This window comes from Parasteatoda tepidariorum, chromosome 12 (genome assembly GCF_982258835.1).
Source record: "Parasteatoda tepidariorum strain Cologne lab strain chromosome 12, Ptep-v5.0, whole genome shotgun sequence".
NCBI lineage: Eukaryota > Metazoa > Arthropoda > Arachnida > Araneae > Theridiidae > Parasteatoda > Parasteatoda tepidariorum.
This window is the reverse complement of record NC_141766.1, coordinates 43,421,931-43,449,844: the sequence shown is the minus strand read 5'-3', so window position 1 is coordinate 43,449,844 and position 27,914 is coordinate 43,421,931. Positions and strand designations below refer to the sequence as shown.

General features: G+C 31.3%; 2 protein-coding genes across 2 annotated transcripts in view; one reads left to right on the top strand and one right to left on the bottom strand.

The window, feature by feature from the left end:
• LOC147801045 (uncharacterized) overlaps window positions 1-2,127 on the top strand; it is a 36,783-nt gene extending 34,656 nt beyond the window's left edge. The window contains exon 2 of the mRNA XM_087155737.1: window positions 1,901-2,127. Within this exon, the coding sequence (XP_087011863.1) occupies window positions 1,901-2,127 (227 nt within the window). The remainder of the gene's footprint in view (window positions 1-1,900) is intronic.
• An 18,707-nt stretch (window positions 2,128-20,834) lies between these two features.
• LOC107455864 (uncharacterized) overlaps window positions 20,835-27,914 on the bottom strand; it is a 39,097-nt gene continuing 32,017 nt past the window's right edge. The window contains exons 20-21 of the mRNA XM_016073586.4: window positions 23,301-23,354; window positions 20,835-21,096 (exon numbers count right to left, since the gene is read on the bottom strand). Of these exons, the coding sequence (XP_015929072.1) occupies window positions 20,911-21,096; window positions 23,301-23,354 (240 nt within the window). The 3' untranslated portion in view covers window positions 20,835-20,910. The remainder of the gene's footprint in view (window positions 21,097-23,300; window positions 23,355-27,914) is intronic.

Sequence of the window (27,914 nt, the reverse complement as noted above, 5' to 3'; positions counted from 1 at the left end):
CTCCCGACTCAAGAACCTGACGAGATCAAAATCTGTATCACTCACCTCGTAACGTTCAGGATAATCAGCATCAATTCAGCATAACCGGCATCGCAAGGGAGAAGAGAACGTCAGTAAAGCATGATCAGCATCAGTTATCGGCAGCGTTTTCGCATGGCATCATTTCGAAAAACTCTTCCTTAAAGTGACATCACCGCATCTAATCCGTGACACATTAAAGTCGAGATCATTTACTAATTCTTATAAAATTGTGCGTGGAGAAAAATTATATTAAGAGATCAGAAAATTTAATGTAAAGTGGTAGTTAGAATATTTTGCATCCGTGAAAGATAAAATTGTGTGTTAAATGTACAGTGCAATTTTTACTACTTTGGGAAAAAGCGAATTTTAATAAATACTATCTAACTTATAAAGAAAATAAATATTTCAGTTTATTGACGAATTTTGGCAAAAATTATTTATTTAAAAATAGTTCTTTTTTATTACTTCTATTTGAAGCAGTATTAAAAAGATGTACTTGTTTATTTGAAAATTATTAAAGATTAATTATAAAAACTGAAAATAAATATTTCAGTTTATGGACGAATTTCGGCAAAAATTATTTATTTAAAAATAGTTCTTTTTCATTACTTCTATTTGAAGCAGTATTTAAATAGATGTACTTGTTTATTAAAAAATTATTAAAGATTAATATTACAATAAGTCATTAGCTTTACGTGAATCTAAACATATTTTATATTATAAATTTTTAATTAATAGGTCACTTAATGTTTTCTTGCATCAATTTCATACAATGCAATAAAGTCATAAAACTTTGAAAAAATTCATTTAATTTCACAAAAGTAGCATTCATAAATATATCAGCTCATACGGCATTCCTTTATCACTATTTAATTTAAACGCATCCTCTCATTGTATACGTAATGGTTATATGTATAGTTATGTACCGCAGGATTCAACGAAATTTTTACTTTCGAAAACTTAAGAGAAGACATAAACCTCAGGCCGATTGCAGCTCATTTTTGTAGTGACATAATTTTAACTAAAATACAAAATATTTGATTTCCTTTTATTCCAATTACCAGAAAGAACCACCTTAAAGATTAAATACAAGATGAATGGGAAAAAGGCCGCTAACGGCCCCAGGCGCCCAGTTATATTTCGATGATGATGATGATGATGTATAGTTATGTGATTAAGTATCTACCACCTTAAATTAGAAAATATATATACTATATTTATTTTCAAAGTCAACAGTTTGAGTTAGAGATCTTGGTCCTTTGTTTTTGAAGTATTTGCCAACCATTTTCAATGGTGGTTGGTACAATAAAAATAAATGAAAAATATATTTATCTTTGAAACTTTTATCTCTTTAATGGGCCCTTTATTTTTAGTAAAGGTAAATTAAAGTATTTTTGGAATTGAAATTTGTTTTAAGAACAGTAATTGATATAAAAAAAATAAAATAAACTCATTTAGTTTATAAAAATGCCATTTTTTGGTGGTAAATATATTTAATATGACCTATTAGGAACTTACTGACTTTTATTTTTCTTTATTTATAAAATAAATTCCTTAAATGCTACAAACTTTGAAAGGAATTATGTATTTTATAACTTTTATACGTTTTTTAAAAGTGACAAATGATTACCAATTTTATTCAAACTCACTTCAAGAAAGCTGAAGTTATTGAAAAATGGAAACCTAAATTAAAAGTGGTAAAACGTGATGGTAAGTATTCTTACCACGGCCTTCAAAAGGGTTAAAGTCTGTTTGCTTGATCTCTCAGAGTAAGGGTGTGTTATATCCGAACTCCGAACTATTATGTCTACATATTAATTCGGACGAGACGGAAAATGGTTTATACCAACTCCCTCTAGACCAATTCTTCAACTCTCAGATGCTGATCTCAACGAACAACGCAATTTTATTCGAGAATATCTCAGTAAAACAGCCACTCCCGAAAATATCGACGAAGTAATCTCTGCCGGTGAAAGTCAATATCAAATATATGTCCGAGTGGCCAAATACCCTGGCAAGGATCTACAGCTCAATGCAACAAATGAATTCAGGCTATCATACCAGCTGAAACTCCCACTTGAGCTGAAAGAGAAATGGACAGCTTAGAAAACGAGCGTCGAAACAGCGGCTATTTTAACGACAGAGCCAAACTTCGAAGCTACTAAAAAACCTGAACAGACAGAGGCTACGACGGAAGTGACGCAACTGCCAGATCCCGACACCGAAGGTCCCGCTGCAAAGATAAAAAAGAAGCTAAAACAAGTCACAGGTACCACTGAAAGTTCAAATGCATAGACTTGAAAGCTGCTCTCCTTCTAAGCATCTCACGCAGACGGAGCCCACCATCTCCTCTTCAAAGGAAACTAACACTGAGAACACCACTGCTGATCCAGAGTCTGCCACTACAAATGAAACTGACCTCCCAGTTATAAATGCCAAATTTCTCACCCGAGGCCTTCCAGATGACTACAGAACTGACGATACTTCCTATGAATTAGGAAAAATGCACTTTGAAATCACCAAAATAGTTCAGTTCAGGAAGAGAGATGGCGGGGCCTATAGGCCAATCCCACTTTCCCTTGTCGTCACTCCTGAGATGACCAATCCCGAAAGAATATTTACCATCAAGAACATCAGGGCTGCACTTGATTAGAACTGAGCAATTCCGTGGCGGCCGCTTTAGTGTTATAGATGTCAGCGCTGTGGCCACACACAACGGACTTGTAGCTTCTCCCCCAAGATGTATGAAGTGCGCAGAAGGACATCCTTCCCACGAGTGCAAGAAAAGCAGAGATGTCCCAGCCATGTAAGTGCTGCAACTGTTCGAAAGACCACTCTTCAAATTCTTCTGGGTGCGAGGTCTTCCTCAGCAGAAAGAGCTCTAGAAATAAGATCTCTCCAACGAACGTTGACCAAAGATTAGTGTCTTTAGTTAAGGAACTGTTAAAAGATGAGGAGGCCTCTAGCAATCTCTCATAAAGGGAATTCCCCTTGCACAATGATAACAACCAGAGCCAAACTACAGCCACCAAATCATCTTTTTCACTAAATTAGAAGTCTCCATTTACTTCAGGGGTGAAAGCGAGACGGAAAAGAGGAAAGGCTGGTAGTAAAACCATTTCAGTTATAGCTAGTTTTGGGGAGGAGTTTAATTATTCTTTTTTTAAATTGTTCAACAATATCTACTTTATCTTGGAAAAGAAGCAGTTTTATATATATGCCAGAATTATAAAAGAAATCTTGATAGTTACAGATATTTCATTTTCTTCGAAAAAAATGCTGGAATGAAATGTTTTACGTACCAGGTTTTTCTCTTTTCCGTCTTGCTATATAAGGGCTTTCACCCATGATTTACTTCAAACTTAGATTTTATCCTTCCGTCTCCTCCATGGCGAATAATTTAGTTGAAGGGGCAAGTGCCGCAAGACAGATACCCCAACAAATACACTCACATAAAAGTATGTCAGCAGAGTTGTCAATTTGCTCATGAGAGCAAATAAATACTTTCGAGTGGTGGTTTATTAATTGGTATTCGTGGTTTAATAAATTCAATTTATTGTATTTTTATCCATAACAATTTCTAAATAATTCGAGGGCTTATATAATTCGCCACTTCTTAACTAAGTTTTGCCAAACTTCTTAAAAAGCAAATGAAATTAGTTAATAATTTGCAAATTTTAGTTTGAAGTTATTTACCGTTTTTAAAACCATTTTGGCGTGTCCGTATCAGTTAGCATCTCTGTTGTCAATTCCTATCTTACCCTATATTTAGATATGAACTGCCTAAGCAGAAGACTACCCTGTTATCAACTTTCCTTGTTTTTTACTTAATTCTATGCCAATGGTCTCAATTGCCAGTTAGCATAATTCAGATGAAGGAGTCGGGTGCCCGCTGCCGCGGGTAGGTACTCCAGCGAATCTCCTATCAAGTCAAGTTCAAAAATGTCATAGTAAACCTTTTAAAAAACTACCAAAATCTGTCTAATATTTGCAAATTTAGTTTGTAGTTATTTACCGTTTGGCCAGACGGCCAAGCCATGCAAAATTAACTTGGCATTCAAGGAGTTAATAAAGCAAATAAAGCTTTTAACGCCTTAAAATTCCTAATTAGCAACTACTCCAATCTCTCCTTTAGAAACAAAAGGCTCCTATACATAATGTGCATATGTCCAATCATTACTTAGGGATCAGTCGCTTGGGCGACTGCAAATAAAACATATATTTAAAAACTCAAACATTTGAAAACAAATGCTTACGAAAGATGACCGGACCCCCCTGGTTCGTCAGGAATGAAGAAACGACCTCAAGATAAAACATATTACTGAATTCCTGGAAGAAAGGAAGGCTAAATTCTACAATAACTGCAATGCAGCTAACTTTAACAATATTTTCAAAATTCAATTGATAGTAGATAACATAAATCATAGCCCTCAACTAACTTTCTCCTCTTCGATGGCACTATGTCGAGAACTTTTAAACACTAATTTAATACTTCTTACTATCTATTAGATGAAATTGCTTCTCTGTGTATCTGAGAAGCCCTTTACCGGGGGAGGCGAGACAGAGGAGTAACGTAGTCTACCCAAGTTTTTATTATCCCAACTTAGTTTATGGATTACATAACGACCTATCGCTCCGACTGTAAATTTGTACATTCTATTTTTTCTCAATTTTTACTTCCTCCACTCCGCTGTAAATATTTTATTGTTATCATTTCATTATTGTAAATATAATATTTTGTAATTTTTATTTTTGTAAATATTTGATGTTTTCATATAGGTATATTATTCGGATGTGCACTTGTATTATTACTTTTATTAATCGGATTTTTTTGTGTACATATATTATTCATTTTATTGTACTTAGTAACTATGTTTTTGAATTTATTCGTCCGTTGCCTTAGGCAAACAAAATCAGATGCAGAGGCAAGTGCCGCAACGCAGATGCCTCAACTCTCACATTAACCCTTTCGCGCCGACTGTCACAAATACGTGACAGCATAAAATCGTATCAACCAGGGTAAAAAGATAAAACTGGTAATCAAAGTAATTCTTTAGTAGTTTATTGGTGGGCGGAGTTATAATTGTTTGATTTATTCAATTCACCATTATTTTGTTCAAAATAAAACTATTTAGTTATACTTTGAATTAACATTGATTATATAGATGATTAAACTAACAATAATTAAAGTAAAAGCAAAGTAAGTTTGTCAAATTAGAAACTACTACTTTTAAGTTACCGTTTTTTATTGTTGATATATAATGATTTCCCTTTCAATAGTGAACTGAAAGAAGTATGCTAGAAAAAATTGCTGATATCAATCTGCTTTAAGAGATTTTTGATTTTTATTAACCACCACTTTTTATATTTTTACTTATCTCTGGCATCCTTGTAATGTTTAATAAATCAGATTTTAACACGGCCAATTGCAACGCTAAATTTACAAGGCTTGCCCGTCTGGCCACAACGGTTAATAACTACAAACTAAATTTGCAAATATTAGACAGATTTTGCTAGTTTTTTAAAATGTTTAGCATGACATATCTGTCTTCTTCTTCTTTATTTATAGCAAATTGGGCACCTGGGCAGCGCAGAAGGCCCATATCCCATTCATCATGAAATAAGATAAAAAGTTAAAATAAAAGACAGTTTGAGTTTAGCAGTCTATGGGGTGGCTGTTACTGAGAGGCAAGCACTTTGCTTGTATAACTGAAAGAAAATGAGAATAGTAAGAGCAAATTTGCTGTAATCTGTGGATGGCTGTAGTTTGATTGTCAACGTGAAGTAACATAGGTCAAGATTTCAGTATTGGTAAAGTGTTTGATGCTGTGGACTATTGATACTTTGGATTATTGATGTAGACTATGCTGGAATTGAAGACCACTATTTATGCTGAAAGTTGTGGTATGAGGCGTTGGAGGTGAAATGAGTGGCTATTGGTCTTAGTTTTTCGTCTTTTTGATAGTTCTCGAAGCTAAAAATCTGATTGAACTTGGCTTTGCATGACATATCTGAAAAAAGCAGTCAATTATATAAGCCTACGAATTTGTTTAGAAATAGTGGTGGATAAAAATCTACTTCATTGAATTTAATAAATCGAGAATCACAATTAGTAAACTACCACTTGAAAATATTTATTCGCTCTGCAGAGCAATTTGGCATCGCTGTGTATATAACTAAAACTATTTTTGTGTGTTCCATATTGCATTAATTTATTCAAACCGTTTTAGTAACAGTAATAATTTAAAAAAATCCACTCGAATTATGTGTTTCTAATGTACATTGGCTTTGTCGATCACCGGTGACTCCGTGGCGCTGCGAACAAACTCATTGCCCGTCACTGGTGACCCCATGGCATTGAACATGTTAAAAAATTTCGGTCACGAAAACAATTATCTTTAAACTGAGGTGTAAAACATCTTGTGAACTACAATGTACAGTGAGAAAGAAATAAAAAATGAACCACTAAATGGAACAGCACAAAATGAACCACAAAAATGGAATAACTTTTGATCTAATGATCGGATCTTCACGTTTTAGCACTCAAAAGCGCATTTCTGAAAAAGTCGTATTATTAAAAATTTATTTCTCAGGAAGTATTCAATCAACTTCTTTCAAATTTTGTATTTTGCCACGTAAAATTATATATTTTGAAATGATGTAAAAAAATGCATACCTTAATTTAAGAAAAAAAAATTTCGACCATTATCAAATAAACAAAAATATATACTAAAATTTATTTTTTACTAGGAATTATCTTTGGATAAACGTATTTTATAATTGCGTACAAAAATGTTTCAATTCGCTTAAAAAGTTTTCGAAATATGTTGATATACGCAAAAGGTAAAACTAACATTAAGTGGTCAAACTTTTGGACCGCTCTCCTGATCAAACTATAAGGACCATGTTTCCCAGATTGCGGATAAATCCGAATCCATCGAAAAAAAGGTGTGGTTATTCAGAGAAAGTACGCTTTTGTGCCCTATTTCGTAACTTAAAATATCGTCAGCACTAATTAATTAGCATAATTGAGTTCATACCCTTGAACCACTAAGATGGAGTCCTAGAATGTGAAAATCCAATCATTATATCAAACGTTATTCAGGGTGGTCCGTATTTAATTCTTTTTTTTTTGGTTCACTGTACAATTAGGAAATGTAGCTTATGAAACAATAGTATATAACTGATGGATGCCACAGGTGACTTAAACTCAAAAAAGTGGTGACTAAATAAAAAGAAAAAATCCTTTAAAAGAGATTAAATTAAGCAAATTTTTCTTGCATATGATGTTACTTGCAGTCTGAAAATAATAGATATGGGTCAAACGTAACGGAGCAGTGACATTCACAGTGACTGCTCAAGTCACAGTGACAACCTGCTCCATCCAAAAAGTAGTCGCGGTGAAAGTATTACTACTACTGAAACTGTGAAAAATTTCACTGCTACTTCACTGTGATAAATTTCACTGCTACTGTCACCGCTCCAAAAATCACACTGAAAATGTTGTTTTTCACAGTTTGATTTCCTTGAACTGCCACCTTTTCATCGACGAAGGTTGACATTGTCGATAACAACTATCCCGACACTTAGAATAAAAAGGACTTCTAAGTAAAACGATTATTTGTTTTAATCGATTACATAAAATATTGATGATATCGATTAACTTTACTGAAAACTAATTATGTCAATTATTTATTAGAAATATTTATTCCAATAACTTATTCAAAACTTAAAAAAATTAAAACGATGAACTGAATTGATTGATAGAAAATATTGATTAATTTCATATCGATAGGGGCACGATGTATCGATCAAAATCACAGCTTTTGTTAAAAAAAAGTAAGTAAGTACAATTTGTCATGACGGATAAAAATGAATATCAAAAAGCATCAAGGAATATCAAGCAAGCCTGTATTAGTAAATGTTAGAATAAGTAATACAGTAATTGAATTTTAAAAGTGGCTAATAGTAATAGACGAAGGTGCTTTATGTAGTTATATACTGATAGTTTTCGTGCGTGTAAAACTATCTCCAACTCCACAACATAGAGGGAAAGGATGAGGGGTGAGGGATCGAGACAGAAAAATAGTTACTGCCTGTCTCTTATGATCTACTTTAATTGTATGTGTTTCGAATAATCTTGGCTTTGCCGATCACCGGTGACTTCCGTGGCGCTACGAGCAAAGTCAGTGCCAGTCACCGGTTACACCATGGCATTCAACGTGTTAAAAAATTTTGGTCTCAAAAACAATTAATTTATTTGAACTGAGATGTAAAACATCTTGTGAACTACAATGTACAGGAAACAAAAAATGGACCACTAAATGGAATAGCACAAAATGGACCAAAAAAATGGAGCAATAACTTTCGATCTAATGATCGGATCTTCACGTTTTAGGACTAAAATGCTCGTGAGAGTGACCTCAAATATGCTAATTAACACTAGAAAGACGGAAAATTAGTATATACCTATATTGCCTAAAAGCAGTCAAAATGACTGGTTTGTGAATGCGTAAATAAATTTGTTTAGAATTAATTTTTAGCATTTTTTGTAATATTTACAGTTATATAACAAGTTATTTGTAAATATTAACAATAAAAAAAATTATATGTCGTACAAAAAGTCACAAAATTCTAAGAAATTGTGTCATTATATGCATCATTGTTTTTCTAATTGAAATTAAAAGCAGTCAAAATGACTTCCTTAGGCAATCTAGTGTTAATTAATGCTGACGATTTTTTAATGTGACAAATATCACAGCTATTTTCACTGTGACAAATTTCACTGCTACTTCACTGTGATAAGTTTCACTGCTACTGTCACCGCTCCAAAAATCACAGTGAAAATGTTGTTTTTCACAGTTTGATTTCCTTGGACTGCCACATTTTCATCGACGAAGGTTGACATTGTCGATAACAAATATCCCGGCACTTAGAATAAAAAGGACTACAAAGTATAACGATTATTTTTTTTAATCGATTACATAAAATATTGATGATATCGATAAACTTTACTGAAAACTAATTATGTCGATCATTTATTAAAAATATTAAATCTAATAATTTATTCAAAATTTTAAAAAATCATAACGATTAATTGAATTGATTGATAGAAAATATTGATTAATTTTACATCGATAGGGGCACGATGTATCATTCAAAATCACAGTCACTGCTATTTGTCGATGTCACTTTTGAATCACAGTAGCAGAAGTAACAGTGACAGAGAAGTAGCATTTTTTCCCACTTCTAGTGTGATTTATATCAAGCACCCAGACTTTAAAAATTTCAAATATAAATATATATTTTTTTATTTTTATTTTTTACACTTAACAGGACTACTAAGTATAACGATTATTTGTTTCAATCGATTACATAAAATATTGATGATATCGATTAACTTTACTGAAAACTAATTATCAGACTTTAAAAGTTTCAAATATTAATATATATATTTATATTTTTTTTTATTGTATCTACCACCATTGGAAATGACTAGCAAATACTTCGTGATTATGCACAAAAGCGTACTCAAGAAGAAAAATTCTAATCCAGAAAATAAATATAGTACATATATTTTTTAATTTAAGGTGGTAGATACTTAATCACAGAAATATACATATACCCGTTGCGTTTTATCATTAGAAGATACATGTTAATTAGATAGTGATGAAGGACTGCTGTATGAGTTGATATATTTATAAATGCTACTTTTGTGAAATTAAAATAAATTTCTTTGTAGTCTTATGACTTTATTGCATTGTAGCATGGCCGGATTAACCTATAGGCACACTAGGCACGTGCCTAGGGCCTACGAAATTCAGGGGCCTACGAAAAACTTGGGAGAAAAAAATTTGCTGACAAAGATAATTTAGCTTTAAAAACAACAAGTGTATTTTGCACAAAATTATGAAGATACAAATAAAAATATAATATTTTTCGGTAATAAATTATTTTGCAGAATCTTATGATCTAATATATTACTTTTTTGCGATTTTTGGATTCAACGAAATCTTGTATTATGCTGTCGAATTCCAAACTACGCAAAATGTCGTATTCAATAGACATAAGTGCGAGCGATGCCAAACGATCTTGATTCATTGTTGAACGCAAATAATTGTTATCAATTTTATCCTGGAGAAAGATCTTTCTCCTTCTGCATTTGATCCAAGACTCGACAAATATATTCTTAATGCAATATGAACGTTAGGGGAAAGTATTCACTAGTTTATCTTTAACATAATTATCGATCGAACTAATCATAATGGTATTATCGATATCGGCAGTATGTCGGTATTGCAGATAAAGTTCGGTAAACAAATTTGTAAATTAAAATCCATATTAATAAAAATGTAAAAAAAAATATGCAAGATAATTTTAGCATATATTTTGAAAAGAGGGGAGGGGGGAAGGAGGGGAGGGCCCAAAAACGGGTATGCCTAGGGCCCACGAGAGGTATAATCCGGCTCTGCATTGTAGAGAATTGATGCTAGAAAATAAGTGACCTATTTATTAGAAATTTATAATATAAAATATGTTTAGATTCACGTGAAGCTAATAACTTATTTTAACATTAATCCTTAATAATTTTTTTAAATAAACAAGTACATCTATTTAAATACTGATTCAAATACAAGTTATAAAAAAGAACTATTTTTTTCAATAATTAATTTTTGCCGATATTCATCTATAAACTGAAATATTTATGTTCTTTATGAGTTAAATAGTCTTTATTTGTATTTGCTTTTATTTCTAAAGTAGTAAAAATTGCACTGTACATTAAACACACGATTTTATCTTTCACGGAAGTAAAATAATCCAACTACCACTTTTTATTAAATTTTCTGATCTCTTCATATAATTTTTCTCCTCTTACAATTTGACATGACGGATAAAAATTAATATCAAAAAGCATCAAGGAATATCTAGCAAGCTTGTATATAAATGTTAAAATAATTAATACAGTAATTGAATTTTAACAGTGGCTAATAGTAATAGGCGAAGGTACTTTTACATATACTATGTTAGTTATATACTGATAGTTTTCGTGCGTGTAAAACTATCTCCAACTCCAGAACATACAGGGAATTGCTGAGGGGTGAGGGATCGAGACAGAAAAATAGTTTCTGTCTGTCTCTTATGATGAACTCGAATTATGTGTTTCGAATAATCTTGGCTCTGCCGATCACCGGTGACTTCCGTGGCCACTACAAGCAAACGTGGGTGAAAGCCCTTATATAGCAAGACGGAAAAGAGAAAAACCTGGTACGTAAAACATTTCATTCCAGCATTTTTTTCGAAAAAAATGAAATATCTGTAACTATCAAGATTTCTTTTATAATTCTGGCATATATATAAAACTGCTTCTTTTCCAAGATAAAGTAGATATTGTTGAAAAATTTAAAAAAAGAATAAGTAAACTCCTCCCCAAAACTAGCTATAACTGGAAAGGTTTCACTACCAGCCTTTCCTCGTTTCCGTCTCGCTTTCACCCCTGCAAGCAAACTCAGTGCCAGTCACCGGTTACCCCATGGCATTCAACGTGTTTAAAAATTTTTTACACGAAAACAATTAATTTATTTAAACTGAGGTGTAAAATATCTTGTGAACTACAATGTACACTGAGCAGGAAATAAAAAATGGACCACTAAATGGAATAGCACAAAATGGACCACAAAAATGGAACAATAACTTTCAATCTAATGATCGGATCTTCACTTTTTAGGACTTGTGCGTAAGAGTGACCTCAAGTATGCTAATTAATTAATGCAGACGATATTTTAAGTTACGAAAAATCGATTTCTGAAAAAGTCTAATATTTAAAAATTGATTCCTCAGGAAGTATCCAATCAATTTCTCTCAAATTTTGTATTTTGTCATGTAAAATTATATATTTTGAAATAATATAAAAAAATGCATACCTTACATTTCAAAACATTTTTTACTATTATTATATAAAATAATAAAAAATAAATATTTTCTAAAATGTATTTTTTACCTGGAATTATCTTTAGATGAACGTATTTTATAATTGCGTGCAAAAATATTTCAATTCGCTTAAAAGTTTTCGAAATATGTTGATATACGCAAAAGGTAAAACTAACATTAAATGGTCAAACTTTAAGAGCGCTCTCCTGATTGAACTATAAGGACCATGTTTCCCAGATTGCGGATAAATCCGAATCCGTCAAGGAAAATTTACAGCCGCCTAGGCCTATAGGCCCATTCGCCGAATACAATGGAACAACAATTCTTAATTTGACAACAAGTATATAGAAATAAAATGTTAAAAATGTTACTGTAACAACGAAAGCAACACGCCTCGAAAACATTGAAATACATCAGAAAGAAGGTTTACGGACCCTTATAATTTAACATATCGTTCAAAAATTTAGCATAAAAATAAACTAAAACAATATTGGTCGTGTTTGGTGTTGTTACGTTCAGGCCAACAGACCCTAATAGTAACGTAATATCTAACATCTCGAACCCATTTTTACTTGCTAGATACTACACTCGAATAAAGGTATCAATAGGATCGAATTGAGAGCTAGAGCTAGTTGCTGGGTAAAATAAAATGGTTAAGAATTACACACAAGTTAAAAGTACACATTAGTACAAGCCTGTCCAAAAGGACATAAAATTTGTAAAAACCAGTAAAAATGAAAATTGTAAAAACATTAAAATTTTAAAACATTATGTTAAAAAAAAAAAAGAAATCGTCTGTACAAAGCCATTAACATGCATAAAATTTCAAGGTATAAAATTATTTGTGGATAAAAGATAGGATAAAGATGTAAAAAGACGAAATTGATAAAATAACAAGTATAGATAAAATATACCCTAAGATTAAAATCATTTAATTATATTTGTCCAAAAGGGACGTAAATGTTATAAAATTCATTTAAAATTTAAAAATGTTTGCAAATCGATATTTAAAAGCGTGTTTTGACGAATGCCCAAAAAAAGTGGTTTACAAAATCAAAGGTAAAAGCTAATTGTGTATAAAAATTAAATGAAAATCATTTAAAAGTTAAAAATTTACAGTTAAAATCAATATTAGACCAGTGTAAAACAACCAGCACAGCAACATTTAAAAAGTGTTGAGTAAAATGGAAAGCGATGTTTAAAGCATAAAAATGCAAATACACGGTCTAAAATTTAAAATATGATATGCTAAAAGTTTGAAATTTAAAATACTACGAGTAAAATTATTAAATAAAGTGGTCCAAGGAGTATTCAACTATATTTATTGGGGAGAGCAATTGGTTGTTAATTTGGGCCAGCATCTCCTCGAGAGTAATTTTAATGATCTCTTTAATAATGGATTTGCAAGTATTACTCGTGAAAATTTGTTGTTCATTTCTCCCGAGGAAGTGGTTTTGTCTGATTGTCCGGAATCTGTCGCAGTGAAAGAGTAGGTGCTCAATGGTTTGAATGTCTTCACAGTTATTACAGGTATCACTTTTATTAAAATACTTTTTTTTGGTTGACCCCGAACACTCCGTGCCCCGTCAAATATTGGTTCAGATAAAAATTTGCTTGTAATCATTTAACTGACGGGGTCTTAATAAATTTAAATGTCTGACGGCCCTTATTACTGCTCTCCCATTGATTCTTCCATATTGAAGTTAAGAGATTTCTAATGTTTGTTTTAACCTGTTTGGGAGTCCTCAGTGCCTGGAGATCTATTGTGCTAGAACAAATGGCGTTTTTGGCTGCCTCCTCATTGCCCTGGATCCCCACATGTGCTTTGACCCAGTTCAATTTAATGTTGTTGTGCCATAGTTGTTTTGTTTCTTCAATAATTTTTGAACTGGGTTCAGAGTCAGCCAGGGCCTGTAAGGAGGACATGGAATCAGTATAGATTGTTACATATTCGATACGTTGCTGGTTGATAAATGCTAGAGCTGTTTTAATTGCATTGAGTTCTGCTAAAAAGATATTTGTGTTGTCTGTGACTCTGGTGGAGAACTTATGTATTGTGATACCATTCTGCTTAATAATCATTGCAAAGGCTGTCTTATAGTGATTAGGTTGTTCTGTCTCCATTCTAGAGCCATCCGTATAGATCTCCGTGCCCTGATCTTTTGGGCAATCATATCCCCAAGGCAAGGATCGATATTTTGAAGGGTGTTCCGGGTTGGTTTATCGAAGTTCATTGTATGGTCAAAGTTAGTTGGGAAGGCGTAATTTATAGCCTCCAATCAAAGCCTCATTTGACTCTTTTAATGTAAATGTCTTCAATTATCTTAAGTTGAATAGGAACGACTCCCGCCAGTATCTGGATAGCCTCCGTGCTAACAGTAGAATAAGCTTTAGTAATAGTCAGAAGAGAGATTCTTTGAAGGCTTTTTAGTTTTTCGTTTATTTTGGTGTTGTTCCTATACCAGACACTGGCGGCATGCATTATTATCCTTTCACTTGCCTGGAGATAGATTCGTTTAAGTAGTTGCGGTCTGAGGCCCCATTTCACCCTGGCAACCCTTTTAATAGCCTGATTAGAGTTAGTGAGTTTATCTTTTAATTCATTTAAATGTGGTATCCATGTCAGACCTGGGTCGAGTAAGACGCCTAAATACTTCATCGTTTTTACATTTTTAATATTACAAGTATCTGTAGGTCTAAATTTTATGCATGGTAGCCTTCCAATTTTTTATTGTTCTTAGGAAAGGTTATTAGTTGGGTTTTATCACTGCTGAAGTTAAGTTTGTTCTTCTCGGCCCAGTCTGACATGCAGGAAAAAATATGGGTTACCAGTTGGTCAAAATGATATAAGATTGGACCACTTATTAAAAGAAGTACATCATTTGCAAAATCAATTAAAGAAACATCATTGCAATTAAAATCTTTAAATTTCGTAAAATCCATAGTAGAAATACAATTAAAAATATCATCAATTAAAACCAGCCAAAGTATAGGTCCCAGGGAAGAGATATATTTTATAATTGAGGGCAAAAATGTTTCAATTCGCTTAAAAAGTTTTCGAAATATGTTGATATACGCAAAAGGTAAAGCTAACATTAAGTGGTCAAACTTTTGGACCGCTCTCCTGATCAAACTATAAGGAGTTTCCCAGTTCGCGGATAAATCCAAATCCGTCAACAAAAAAAAAATGTGTGTTTACTCAGAGAAAGTACGTTTTAGTGCCCTATTTCGTAATTAAAATATCGTCAGCACTAATTAATTAGCATAATTGAGCTCATACCCTTGAACCACTAAGATGGAGTCCTAGAATGTGAAAATCCCATCATTATATCAAACGTTATTCAGGGTGGTCCGTATTTAATTCTTTGTCTTTTTTGGTTCACTGTACAATTAGGAAATGTAGTTTCTGAAATAACAGTATCTAACTGAAGGATGCCACAGGTGACTAAAACTCAAAAAAGTGGTGACTAAATAAAAAGAAAAAATCCTTTAAAAGAGATTAAATTAAGCACATTTTTCTTGCATATATTACTTGCAGTCTGAAAATAATAGACATGGGTCAAACGTAACGGAGCAGTGACATGTCACAGTGACTGCTCCAGTCACTGTGACAACCTGCTCCAATCAAAAAGTTGTCACGGTGAAAGTATTACTACTACTGAAACTGTGAATAATTTCACTGCTACTTTTACCGAGACGAATTTCACTGCTACTGTCAATGTGACAAATATCACAGCTATTTTCACTGTGACAAATTTCACTGCTACTTCACTGTGATAAATTTCACTGCTACTGTCACCGCTCCAAAACTCACAGTGAAAATGTTGTTTTTAACAGTTTGATTTCCTTGGACAGTCACATTTTCATCGATGAAGGTTGACATTGTCGATAACAAATATCCCGACACTTCGAATAAAATGGACTACTAAGTATAACAATTATTTGTTTTAATCGATTACATAAAATATTGATGATATCGATTAACTTTACTGAAAACTAATCATGTCGATTATTTATTAAAAATATTTATTCTAATAATTTATTCAAAATTTTAAAAAATTATAGCGATTAATTGATTGATTGATAGAAAATATTGATTAATTTTATATCGATAGGGGCACGATGTATCGTTCAAAACTGCTATTTGTCAATGTCACTCTTGAATCACAGTAGCAGAAGTAACAGTGAAAGAGAAGTAGCAGTTTTTCCCACTTCTAGCATGATGTATATCAAGCAACCAGACTTTAAAAGTTTCAAATATGAATATATATACACTGGTTATCATAAATTAAGGAAAAATCACAAAAATAGCGATAACTCTTTCAAAAGTAAGCCAAACCGTGCAAAATTTGCATATGTTGTCCACTAAGAGTAGCTGAGTAAAATTGCAATATGCAAATTAGTGGCGCTGCACTCGGCTTACGTCATCTGCCTGGAGCATAAAAGTCCAAGTTTGAGAGAAAGCACACAAATTTTACTGTGATTGCGACATTGAAAATCTGAGATAGCCAATTCGTAATAATGACCTCTAGGCATTATTTGCCTGAAGAACTACGATGGAGAGCCATCGGGAGACTAGAGGCAGGGCAGAGTCAATCAGAAGTGGCCAGATGGCTAAATGTGAGTCCATCTGTGGTTCATAGACTTTGGAGGCAATTTCAAACCACAGATTCGGCATCTAGGAGGTTCAGTCAAGGACGGCCAACTGTTACGACCAGTGCCGATGACCGATATTTGACATTAAGTGCACGCAGGAATAGAACCGCTACTCCGACACATCTTAGATCCTCTCTTGCTGCAGCCACCGGAAGGTTGGTGTCAACGTCAACTGTGCGCAGAAGGCTCCACGAAGGTGGTCTGTATGCGAGACGACCAGCCATTTGCGTGCCGCTCACATCACGCCATAGGAGAGACCGTTTGCAGTGGGCCCGACAACATGTCCACTGGACGTCAGATCAATGGAGGCCTGTTCTCTTTACGGATGAGTCCAGGTTTAGTCTAGAAAGTGACAGTAGACGTTATTTGATATGGAGAGAACCTGGGACCCGTTATCATCCATCAAACATCCGTGAAAGAGATGCATACGGAAGAGGCAGTGTCTGTGTTTGGGGAGGCATATCCTTAGGAGGGCGCACATACCTCCATGTCTTTCCAAGGGGAACCGTGAATGCTCAGGTTTATCGAGACAACATCCTTGATGCTTATGTGCGCCCATATGCCAGGGCAATTGGTGATTGCTTCCTGTTACAGGACGATAATGCAAGACCACACAGAGCTCGCATTGTTGATGATTATCTTCAACAGGAAACAATTACTCGCATGGAGTGGCCAGCTCGATCCCCGGACTTGAATCCTATCGAGCACGTTTGGGATGCTCTAGGGAGGCGTGTATCTGCCATCAATCCGCCCCCTCAGACCCTTGCCACGCTTGCAACTGCTTTACAAGAGCAATGGCTCTCACTTCCTATTGAACTGATAGACCGCATAATTGAAAGCATCACACATCGCTGTTTGTGCTGTATTGCTTCTAGAGGCAATCATATTCCATATTAAAGGTACTTTTTCTATTGCAAACCGATACTTCCAATTTGTTTATTTTATACATGTGCTAATTTCTATACTACTATTAATGTCTGATAATTTCTTTTTATGTTGTTTAATACCTTACTATGTGTTGTATATTGTGGGTAAGTTTCATAAAATTCCATGTGTAATTTCTTGAGTTATCGCGATTTTTGTGAATTTTCCTTAATTTATGATAACCAGTGTATATATATATATTTTATTGTATCTACCACCATTGGAAATGATTAGCAAATACTTCGAGAATGTGCAATAAATCCTATTCTAGGAGAAAAATACTAATCCAGAAAATATATAAAGTATATATATTTTTTAATTTAAGGTGGTAGATACTTAATCACAGAAATATACATATACCCATTGCGTTTTACCATTAGAAGATACGTGTTAATTAGATAATGATAAAGAACTGCTGTAATGGTTGATATATTTATAAATGTTACTTTTGTGAAATTAAAATATTTTTTTTTATAGTTTTATGACTTTATTGCATCGTAGAGAATTGACGCAAGAAAATATTAAGTGACCTATTAATTAAAAATTTATCATATAAAATATGTTTAGATTCACGTATAGCTAATAACTTATAGTAACATTAATCTTCAATATTTTTTTTAAATAATCAAGTACATCTATTTAGATACTGATTCAAATAGAAGTAATAAAAAAGAACTATTTTTCAAGAAAATTTTTTTGCCGATATTCATCTATAAACTGAAATATTTATGTCCTTTGTGAGTTAAATAGTATTTTTTTGTATTCGCTTTCTTTCCAAAGTAGTAAAGTCCCGCAGTGGACTGATCGTTAAGACACGGTTCCCAGCAGACCACCGAAGTCAAGCATCACTGGCAGCGGTCAGTGTGCGGGTGGGTGATCACCTGGATCAGTCTGCGTAGGGACCGAGGGTGTGCGGTATCGGTCCTCGTTAAACTGTACTACCGTAGAGTGCTCGACTTCGCGTGCAGGTCGTCGGGCTACTGAAGCGGGGGTGCCATCCCCTCTGTAGAGGATCAAAATTGTGATGGCATGTCTTCGGATCATCCTCAGGGGTGTTTCCCAGACCGACGCCCATAGCCCATTGTGCAGCTCTAGTGCGACGTAAATGAACAACAACAACCAAAGTAGTAAAAATTGCACTGTACATTTAACACACGATATTATCTTTCACAGAAGTAAAATAATTTAACATTAAATTGTCTGTTCTGTTGATATAATTTTTCTCTTACAATTTGACATGAAGGACAAAAATGAATATCAAATAGCATGTATCAATATCAAGAAAGCGTGTATTAGTGTATGTTAGAATAAGTAATACAGTAATTGAATTTTAACAGTAGCTAATAGAAATTGGCGACGGTATTTGTACATATCTGTAGTTATATACTGATAGTTTTCGTACGTGTGAAACTATTTCCAGCTCCACAACATACAGGGAAAGGCTGAGGGATCGAGAAAGAAAAATAGATACTGTCTGTCTCTCAGAACAGCCACAGACATGGTGGTTGGCGATAAGTAGGATGGAGCCATTTCCAAAAATAAGAACAAAACAGAGAAATTTCTAATCTTGGGCGTTTGGAAACCGGAAAGTGATCTAGAATAGCAATATAATTTTCAGAGTTTGAAAGATTGCTAGATCTGAAGCATTGCGAAATTCTATTACGTGTTATTCTTGATCTCCTTTCATCCGTGAAGGTTGACATTGTCGATAACTACCATCCCGACACTTCGAATAAAATGGACTACTAAGTAGAACAATTACTTGTTTTAATCGATTACATAAAATATTGATGATATCGATTTACATTATTGAAAACTAATTATTTTGATTATTTATTAAAAATAGTTAATTTATTTATTTATACAAAATTTAATAACTCATAACGATTAATTTTATATGTATGTAATCGCAGTCACTGCTATTTGTCACTGTTACTCTTGAATCACAGTAGCAGAAGTGACAGTGACAAAAAAGTAGCAGTTTTTCCCACCTCTGGAAAATAATACAAAATAAAAAATATATATTTATTTTCAAATATCAATAATTTACAACGTAAATCAATGTGGTAGTTACGATTAATAGTAAAAAATGTTCATCCCGTGACGCGAGTTTCCCACCCCTGGTATAGAGGCTTTCTGATGTAGGAGATGATGAAAATATGATCAGTGGCAGATGGATCATGGATTACAGTCCCCTTGCCATCAGGTTAAACGTAGATAATGTATAAGAAATAATTAAAAAAATTACTTCAAATTCCCCTTGTCTGCAAATATGCATGTAATTAATTTTATTTAAAATTACTCTAAACTAGAGTTGATCACATTAAATAACACAATTTGTCTGAAATAATGCTTTTTACCTCTTGTAAAACTGGAACAAAATTTATAATATAGTTAACTGGGCAAAAAAGATGTTTTAAACAAAATAACTTGTACCTTCACTCATAAAAATTAGACAAGAAATTTGCTGTGTACTTTAAAAAAATTTAATTTTTATCAAGCATCAACATCTTAATGTTCTATAGTGAATTAAATCTATGTTATGCAATACTGATAAATATGTTTTATATTCAACAATTGTTGATACATAATAATACATGAAAACTATATAATTCTAATTTTTTTCTAAATATTCAGGAAATATACTTTTCTATTATTATTATTTGTCATGCTATTATTAGCCATAATAATAATTAGCTATTATTTGTCATGTCCTTTGAAAACTTAAAATTTGTTTAAACCATTGTGTCATGTTTCTTTATGCAAAATCAATTAGCATACTTACCAAAATTTTGTTTTTGATAAAATCAATAAATAAATATGAGCAGTAACATTGATTATTTTTTGTTTGTTTGTTTCCTTTTTCCATAACAATTAAAGACTTGTTTTATTATTCTTTAAAAATGCATTTTTCACTTTAAATACTAAACATAATGTAATAACTGTTTTGGATAACATTTATCTTTTAATACTGTTACAGAATATATTTTTGTTATGTGGTCCAAGAGTGACCCCATGAGGTAGATCAAGATACATCAGCCACAGAATAATATGTTGTCTAACTGTTTGAGTTTTTTTTAAAAGAATATTATAAAAAAGTTCTGCAAAATAATTTTCAAGAAATCTTAAATAGTGAGAAGTATGCAATTTGTATTGCTGAGAAAACTTAAACTACATTTATTTTTAAACGAGACAAAGATGAAAAATGGATCAACTATCCAAACCATGTTTTCCCATACATATATAAAAAAAATTTCAAGGTCATTATGAACATCCTATATCTAAATCAATTGAAACATATAACATTAAATTATTTAAAATATTTTATTTTATACAATCTGATATATAAAAATGATAGCAAATGAAGGTAAAACAAATGATTTAATCATCAACTTCATCAGAAAAAGTATTTTCAAATTTTAACAAAGATTCTTTGCCTAGTAACTTGTCTTCAACTCCAGTAACATTAATGGCCATTAATGGATACATGGCAGTCTTTAAGCTGCGATACAAATTCGGAAACTGCACTTCTTGAGTTGCTAAAAGTTGTTTCACTCGATGACGCTCCTAAAGTTATATAAAATTACAGGAAAAAATTACAAAAATTTTAATATTATAATTACTTAAATATACAAATTATTTAGTTATTAATTTATTATAATTCCTATTTGAATTCTATATATTATTTATTATTCAATTTTAAAAATAATTTGATATAAATTATTATTATTAAGAACTAGCATATATTAAGTTTAAAATAACTAATAAATTAATATTCATTATATTACAGGGTGCGTAGCCAAATCTTTCAACAAAAAATAAGCACCTTTTAAGCACTTGAAAAACATTTTTAAGCACTATATACATTAAAATAATGCAAAATAAGGTTTAAAGACTTTAAATGATCATGAGAAAATAACTAGCTTCTGACAAAGAACTTGTTTCTTGATTATATTAGTCATTATAAAATGATGAAGAGATTTTTTGGTTCGATATCAGAGGGTGGAAAATGAAGTCTGAAATTGAGAGTATCTTGCAAAATGCAGCAGAATTGCATATAAGAAGGCAATAATCTCACCGAATCCAGCTCAGCAGACGCACATACGGACTCGCAAGTATTTCATCAAAGGTGTAAAATGATTGGCGCTTTCATACGCTATGGTCCGATGGTACGCCAAAGTGAATTATGAAAACGTTGAAAAGAACAATATGAAAAGCACGCTCTTGCATAATAAGTGGGGAAAATCGACACGGTAACAAGAAAAAAATCATTTTTGAAAAGGAAAAATTAAGCACTTCTTAAAAACACCCAATGAAAAAAGCACCTTTAAGAGCATTTAAATAATGAAAATAAGCACCTTTAAGCACTTTTTAAAAACATTACGCACCATGTATTATTATCATGCGCATAGTACAGAGCAGGATCCCTAATGAATTTTGATGAGAAATTTCCCCTCTCCTAGTTTAAAACTTAAAAAAATTTTAAAATATAAAAACAAAAACATTTGATCTTCATATTTGTTTGATTTTTTTAAATAATTTTGTTGTAAAATGATGTCATACACTTTTAATTTGGGTATTCATTTTTAGTAAATGGCAGTAGAATGCGAAATTATTTTAAAAATTAATTTTGCAAAAACTTGCATCACAAACCTATATTTTTCATGACCTAGATATTTTCTAAGATTGCATAGCAAAATGTTTAAAGAACGCTAAGTATTATTCAAAAAGAAAATAGTTTGAATTCCAATAGGATGATTTAAATGGTTGTTAGAAAATTCCATAATTTAGAAATTTTATTCAACTAAATCTCTTGATTTGGGAAAACTCTGGGAAGCTGATATAAATTGTTTATTAGAAACTAATCTGGAAAAAATTCAAACATCACTTTTTGTAGGTAACTTGAAAGTTGTGCATTTGAAGAATTTTTGACAGTTGTCAACCACACAGAAATATTTTTAAATAATAAACTATTTTGTTCAAATAAAATGATTATAAAATGTTAATCGAATTTAATAAACCAATAGAATGTTAAGCAATAGAATAAACTTTCAACAATAGACCTCTCTCATTAGACATCCAAAGGTATAAAATAGTATATTTTTTAGAGTACAAGAAAACTTAATGTAAACTGTAACAGCTGTAAAGTATGATATTTATAGAATGATTCTTTTTATCAGTTACTCTTTAAACAGCAAAATCCTTTTGAAATAAATTTAGTCTATTTATCATTTGGGGGCAGGATACTTTATTTATGGTGCACTAAAGCTGCATAATGGGCTTTTTGCAATGGTCTGGGAAACATATCTGAGGATGATCAATAAGCACATCATCATAATTTTGTTCTTCCGGAGATTTGGTGGTATGCAATTAACTATTTCTAATTCGATTAAAAATTTGAAACTAAGTAAATATGAAGATAATTATTTGTTTCTAAAAACATATTACAGCTAATAATATAACTTATAAGAAATTTATAACAGATAATTCAAGAATTTGTTCTTTATACATACATATGTATATAAAGTAAAATTTGTGTTTTTATTATAATAGAAAAAATAAAAACAAAAGGTACAAAACAAAGTTTAATTAAAAAAAATTCTGAGACAGCAAATTAAATATTAACTGAATTGTAATTTAAATGTAGGAATTTTTTTATAAAAGGAATTTTTTTATGAAAGGAATATTATTTAGTAATGTTCTAAATTTTAATAACATAAAACAATTTGAAATATTCTAACACTGTTTCAACATTGTTAGCTTATACTTACTTTTGGAGCTTCAAAGCAGGCTGGACAATTTTCTGGTATCACAGGCAATTTTTTCTGCAAGTTAAAAAGGAAATAAAAGAATTAAGAAATTGGGTCAATGCATTTATTTCAGGGTTAGAAAAAAATAGGATGAAACAAACAAAAAAAAAGCATGTTTTTCCAGAATAAACCTGATTTTTCTGTCTATTGCAAACAAAAGGCGAAAAAATATTTTAAGACCAAAATTAAATATAAACCATTAAAAAGAATTCCATGCAAACGTTTTATAATTAAAAAATAGTCACAATTTTTCCATAATTATTCTAACATGATTAAAAAGAATAATTACTGAAGATTTTCGATATGTTTAATACACTACAAGTCTAATTAATATACAGATTAAAAGTTAATATCTAAATGATATTTTTGCAATGCATTTAAAGTAGTGAATTTCTTGCTTAATAGTAAAAATGAAATTATCACACTTAAGTATTATTTACATTTATGTCATAAATTAGCCCTGTATAATAGCGTCAGTATCAATTAATTTTCATAAAATAATTTATTCTTGCTTTTTTTTATCTTTTGAATCAATTCAAAATATTTTTTTTATTCAAAAATAAAAGGAACATGCTGCATGAACTACATAAAAAATAGTAAAACTATATTTAGTACTTGAAAACGGGGCTCAAAAAACCACCCGTCCGCCCGTCCTTGGCGGTCAAAAATTCCCTGCGGACAACGAATTTCTCGAATCTGACGTCTGTGCGGACGGCCATTTTCCCGTTAATGTTGGTGATACATTTTCAATTTTTGTTATCTCTCAAGAGTCTAGCGCCTCACTCCTAAAATGACCCTCTAATCTAGAAATATATCAACATACTGAGCATGTTGAAATTGATGTTTTCTTTGTCTCTCGTACTGCAGCGGTTGAAAGGGACTTTTCAGCAATGAATTTACAAAAAAAAAAAACATTACCTACTGATCTTAAACAAGAAGCGTTAAACGCAATTATGAACATCTACCTAAATGGAAAACCCTTTTCAGAGCTTTGTGCAGTAACCTCTGTAAATCATTAGCTTGATTGTGGAACTGGCAAACGTCATATTTGATTCATTTAAAAAACGCAGTACCCTTGGATAAATTGACATTCCAGATAACTTGACATTTGCCATTTAAATTATTTCATAAAAGAAATAAATTATTTTATAAAAGAAATACTGGGTTCCTATTAGTAACCTAGTATTCCTTTTATTACTGTATAATGCAATCCTAGTATTTGTAATCCTAGTAACTACTAATTCATTGCGCAATTTATATAAATGCTTGTAATAAATAAGAGAAAATTATATTTTTATTTATTTAAAAGGGACGGGTCAGTTTCAAAGGAGGACGGGTACATTGTTGGACTAGCCGTCCTCGGGGACGGGTAAAAGTTTTGAGTTTTTTCGAGCCCTGCTTGAAAATATTGTTTAGTTTTTGATTTTAAAATAAATATAGAATAAAATCCTTTTTTTTTAGTCATTTATTTTAGCAGAATAAAGCATTAAGTATAACATTAGACTTATTGTCAAAAGTTCTTCAACATTCAATAAAATGCTCATAAAAATAAAATAAAATACTAATAACATATTTTTTTATTTTGAAATGAATTTTTAAATTTTACTATAATGATAAAAACATACTGTATATATACAAAAGAAATATGTTTACATTCATAACAGAAAAAATTAAAATAAACTAACAAAACTCAAAAACTTTATTTATAAACTAACGAACTTAACTTACAAAATAAAAAAAACAAACAAAATTAAAAAATAAATAAATAAATTATTCAGATAAATGCTTTTAAGTCTTACGTGCATAATGTTAGAAAAAATTCTAATTGCATTAATTATTTTATTCAAGTAATTTTACAAACTACCAGAACATGATGTTGGTCACAGTATATTTTATTTTAAGCATTTTTTTTAAAGATGTTATGACTTATTTGCATGCATTAGTTTATTTTACATAGATATTTTTACAGTCAGTTATATGCTGTTATGCTTTACAGTTTTATATGCTGGGCTGCCAACTGCTACAATTTTAGCAAATATTTTATAGAGTGATAGACAATATAAACAAAGCTTTCAGAATTTTATTGATTTTGCCAACATAGTAAAAAGTTACCAAGAGAAAAAAGGAAACAAATAAGTTTTTTTAATGCAGTCAAACCCCGCTATAGTGAACCTTCAAGGGACCGAAATTTTGGTTCACTATATCCGTTACGCAGGCAATTTAACTAATGGTTCCCAAACTCCTCCTTTTTATTACACGTTATTTAAATAAATGACTGAAAAATATTATTTAGTAGCGAAAAATGTGTTATTTTTCTTTACCCTTCGTCTTGCTTACTAAAAAAAAAAAAAAAAAAAAAAAAAAAAAATTAGTAATCTTTAGTTGATGAGCAATCCTGACAGGAAATGCATATTGATCCCACTGACACCTTACAGGTGCATTATCTGCCAGGAGGGTTGGAAATATCTGCTTGGTTTGTTTAGGGATGGGAAAGTGAGATAAAAGAAGCTTATCACTAAATTCCCCTCTATAGATTGTTTCAAAAATCGGTACATGTATTTATTTTAAAGTAAAAATTTCAAAATTATTACAAAAAAAATGAGGAAAAAAATCAATTGAAGACAGAAAAAAGTTCATTATATCCAACTTCCTCACTTTTTTGGTTCACTATATCCACAAAAAATAACATTATACGTGTATAGCAAGGCAAGGGACCTAACATTTTGTTCACAATATCCGGGAGTTCACTATAAACTGTATTCACTATAGCGGGGTTTGACTGTATAAACTTTTGAATCCTTTACAAGTAGTGATGTAAAACATAAATTTAGCTACCAGTAGAAGAAATTTTCTAGAGGTAGTTCTTATATTTACAATGATATGCAGGGCTGTCTACCACTAGGTCTTTTGCAAAATATTTTATAGAGCAGTAGACAATAAAAAAAAGCTTTCAGAATTTGGTTGATTTTGCCATAATTCTGAAAAGTTCACCAAGAAAAAATGCAAACGAAGTAGCTTTTTATATGAACTTTCAAAATCTTTACATGCAGTAGTGTAGAAAATAACTTTTAATAAAATTTACAAAACAAAGAATAATACATTAAATTATAAACTAAGCTACCACTTAAATATACTTTTTAAATAACTATAGAAAGTCAACAACCCTGAATATGTAAACCTTGAAAAATGACATATTTGTGTTTGCTTTCGATAAATGCAATTTAATAAAATTGCTAATAACTTAAAATAAAAAGCTTTCAGAAAATTAAATAAACAGAAAAGCTTCTTTTTATACCAAGAAAAAAAAAACAAGTCTGGTTTAAAAAAAAAAGATTACTATGAACAACAGTTTAAACCAATCGGATAAACCAGTCAACTATTTTATTTTTTAAAAAGGAAATAAAACGAAAAAGAAAAATTTTAACGAAACATTGTACGTGAATTCAGGTTTCATGACATGAAAAATTATTTAATAATAATTTGAAACATTTTTTTAAAGAAAATATCATTGATCAACTAGGGATTTAGCTTCTTAAAAGAATTTTGATTTATTAAGTTATAAATGGGTTTTTGTTTTCTCTTTCTTTTAAATATATATATATATATATATATTATAATTTAATATTTAAGAGTAAATGAATGAATGTCTTTTTTCTTATTAAAGAAAAATAAAGATTTTACTTAAACATGGAAATGTTTTTTAATGCAATAATTATTTTTGGGAATAAAATAAGAAATACATTAATTTTTTCACCAATGCAAGGCAGGATAGACGAAAATATTTGCTATGAAATTTAAGGAAGCACAAGCCATCCCTTTCTCACCATAGACAATAACATTCATTTATTAAATGCATAAAAATAGAATAGAATATGTTTTAGAGCTTGCTCGCATCAGAAAACCAATATTGAAATAAAAATTACCGTAATTTATGGAAGAAACGCCGCACCTATCGTAATGAGACTTAAAAGAAAAAAAATCATGGTAAACGCCGCACATGTTGTAGACGCCGCACCCATAATAACGATTTAGCGGCAAAAGTGAATATGTAACATTAATTCCTTATAAATACTACTAATGTTTTAAATTAAAATATAAATTAAAATTTATAAATGTATAATTATAATAAAATTAATAATGTAATCTGCTATTGTATATTTTGGACAAACTGCTCAGAACAACATGTTACAATCGGCTGTTGGTGCCATCGTTAGGAAAAAATTTAAATAACTATATTTATATTACTTTAATATAAATGATTTTTTTTACATTACAGTATAGGACCCAAAATTCGACACTCACGGGACCGATGAAATTCCGTATTTCGGAATTTGCAGAATTTTGGATCTCATCCGGAAATTCCAATATGGCGCCCGTATATTACGATAATTCAATTACGCTGTTAATTTCAGAAGAACCAATTTAGCTAAGTTTCAATTGTAGATTTTGATGGGGTGAATTTAAAACTGTCCCATCTTTATAAATTTCATTAATTAAAATGTTTCAGTTGAATAATCTATATGATATAATCAAGAAGAAATAATCCGAAGGATAAATAATTCAAGATGAAATAAT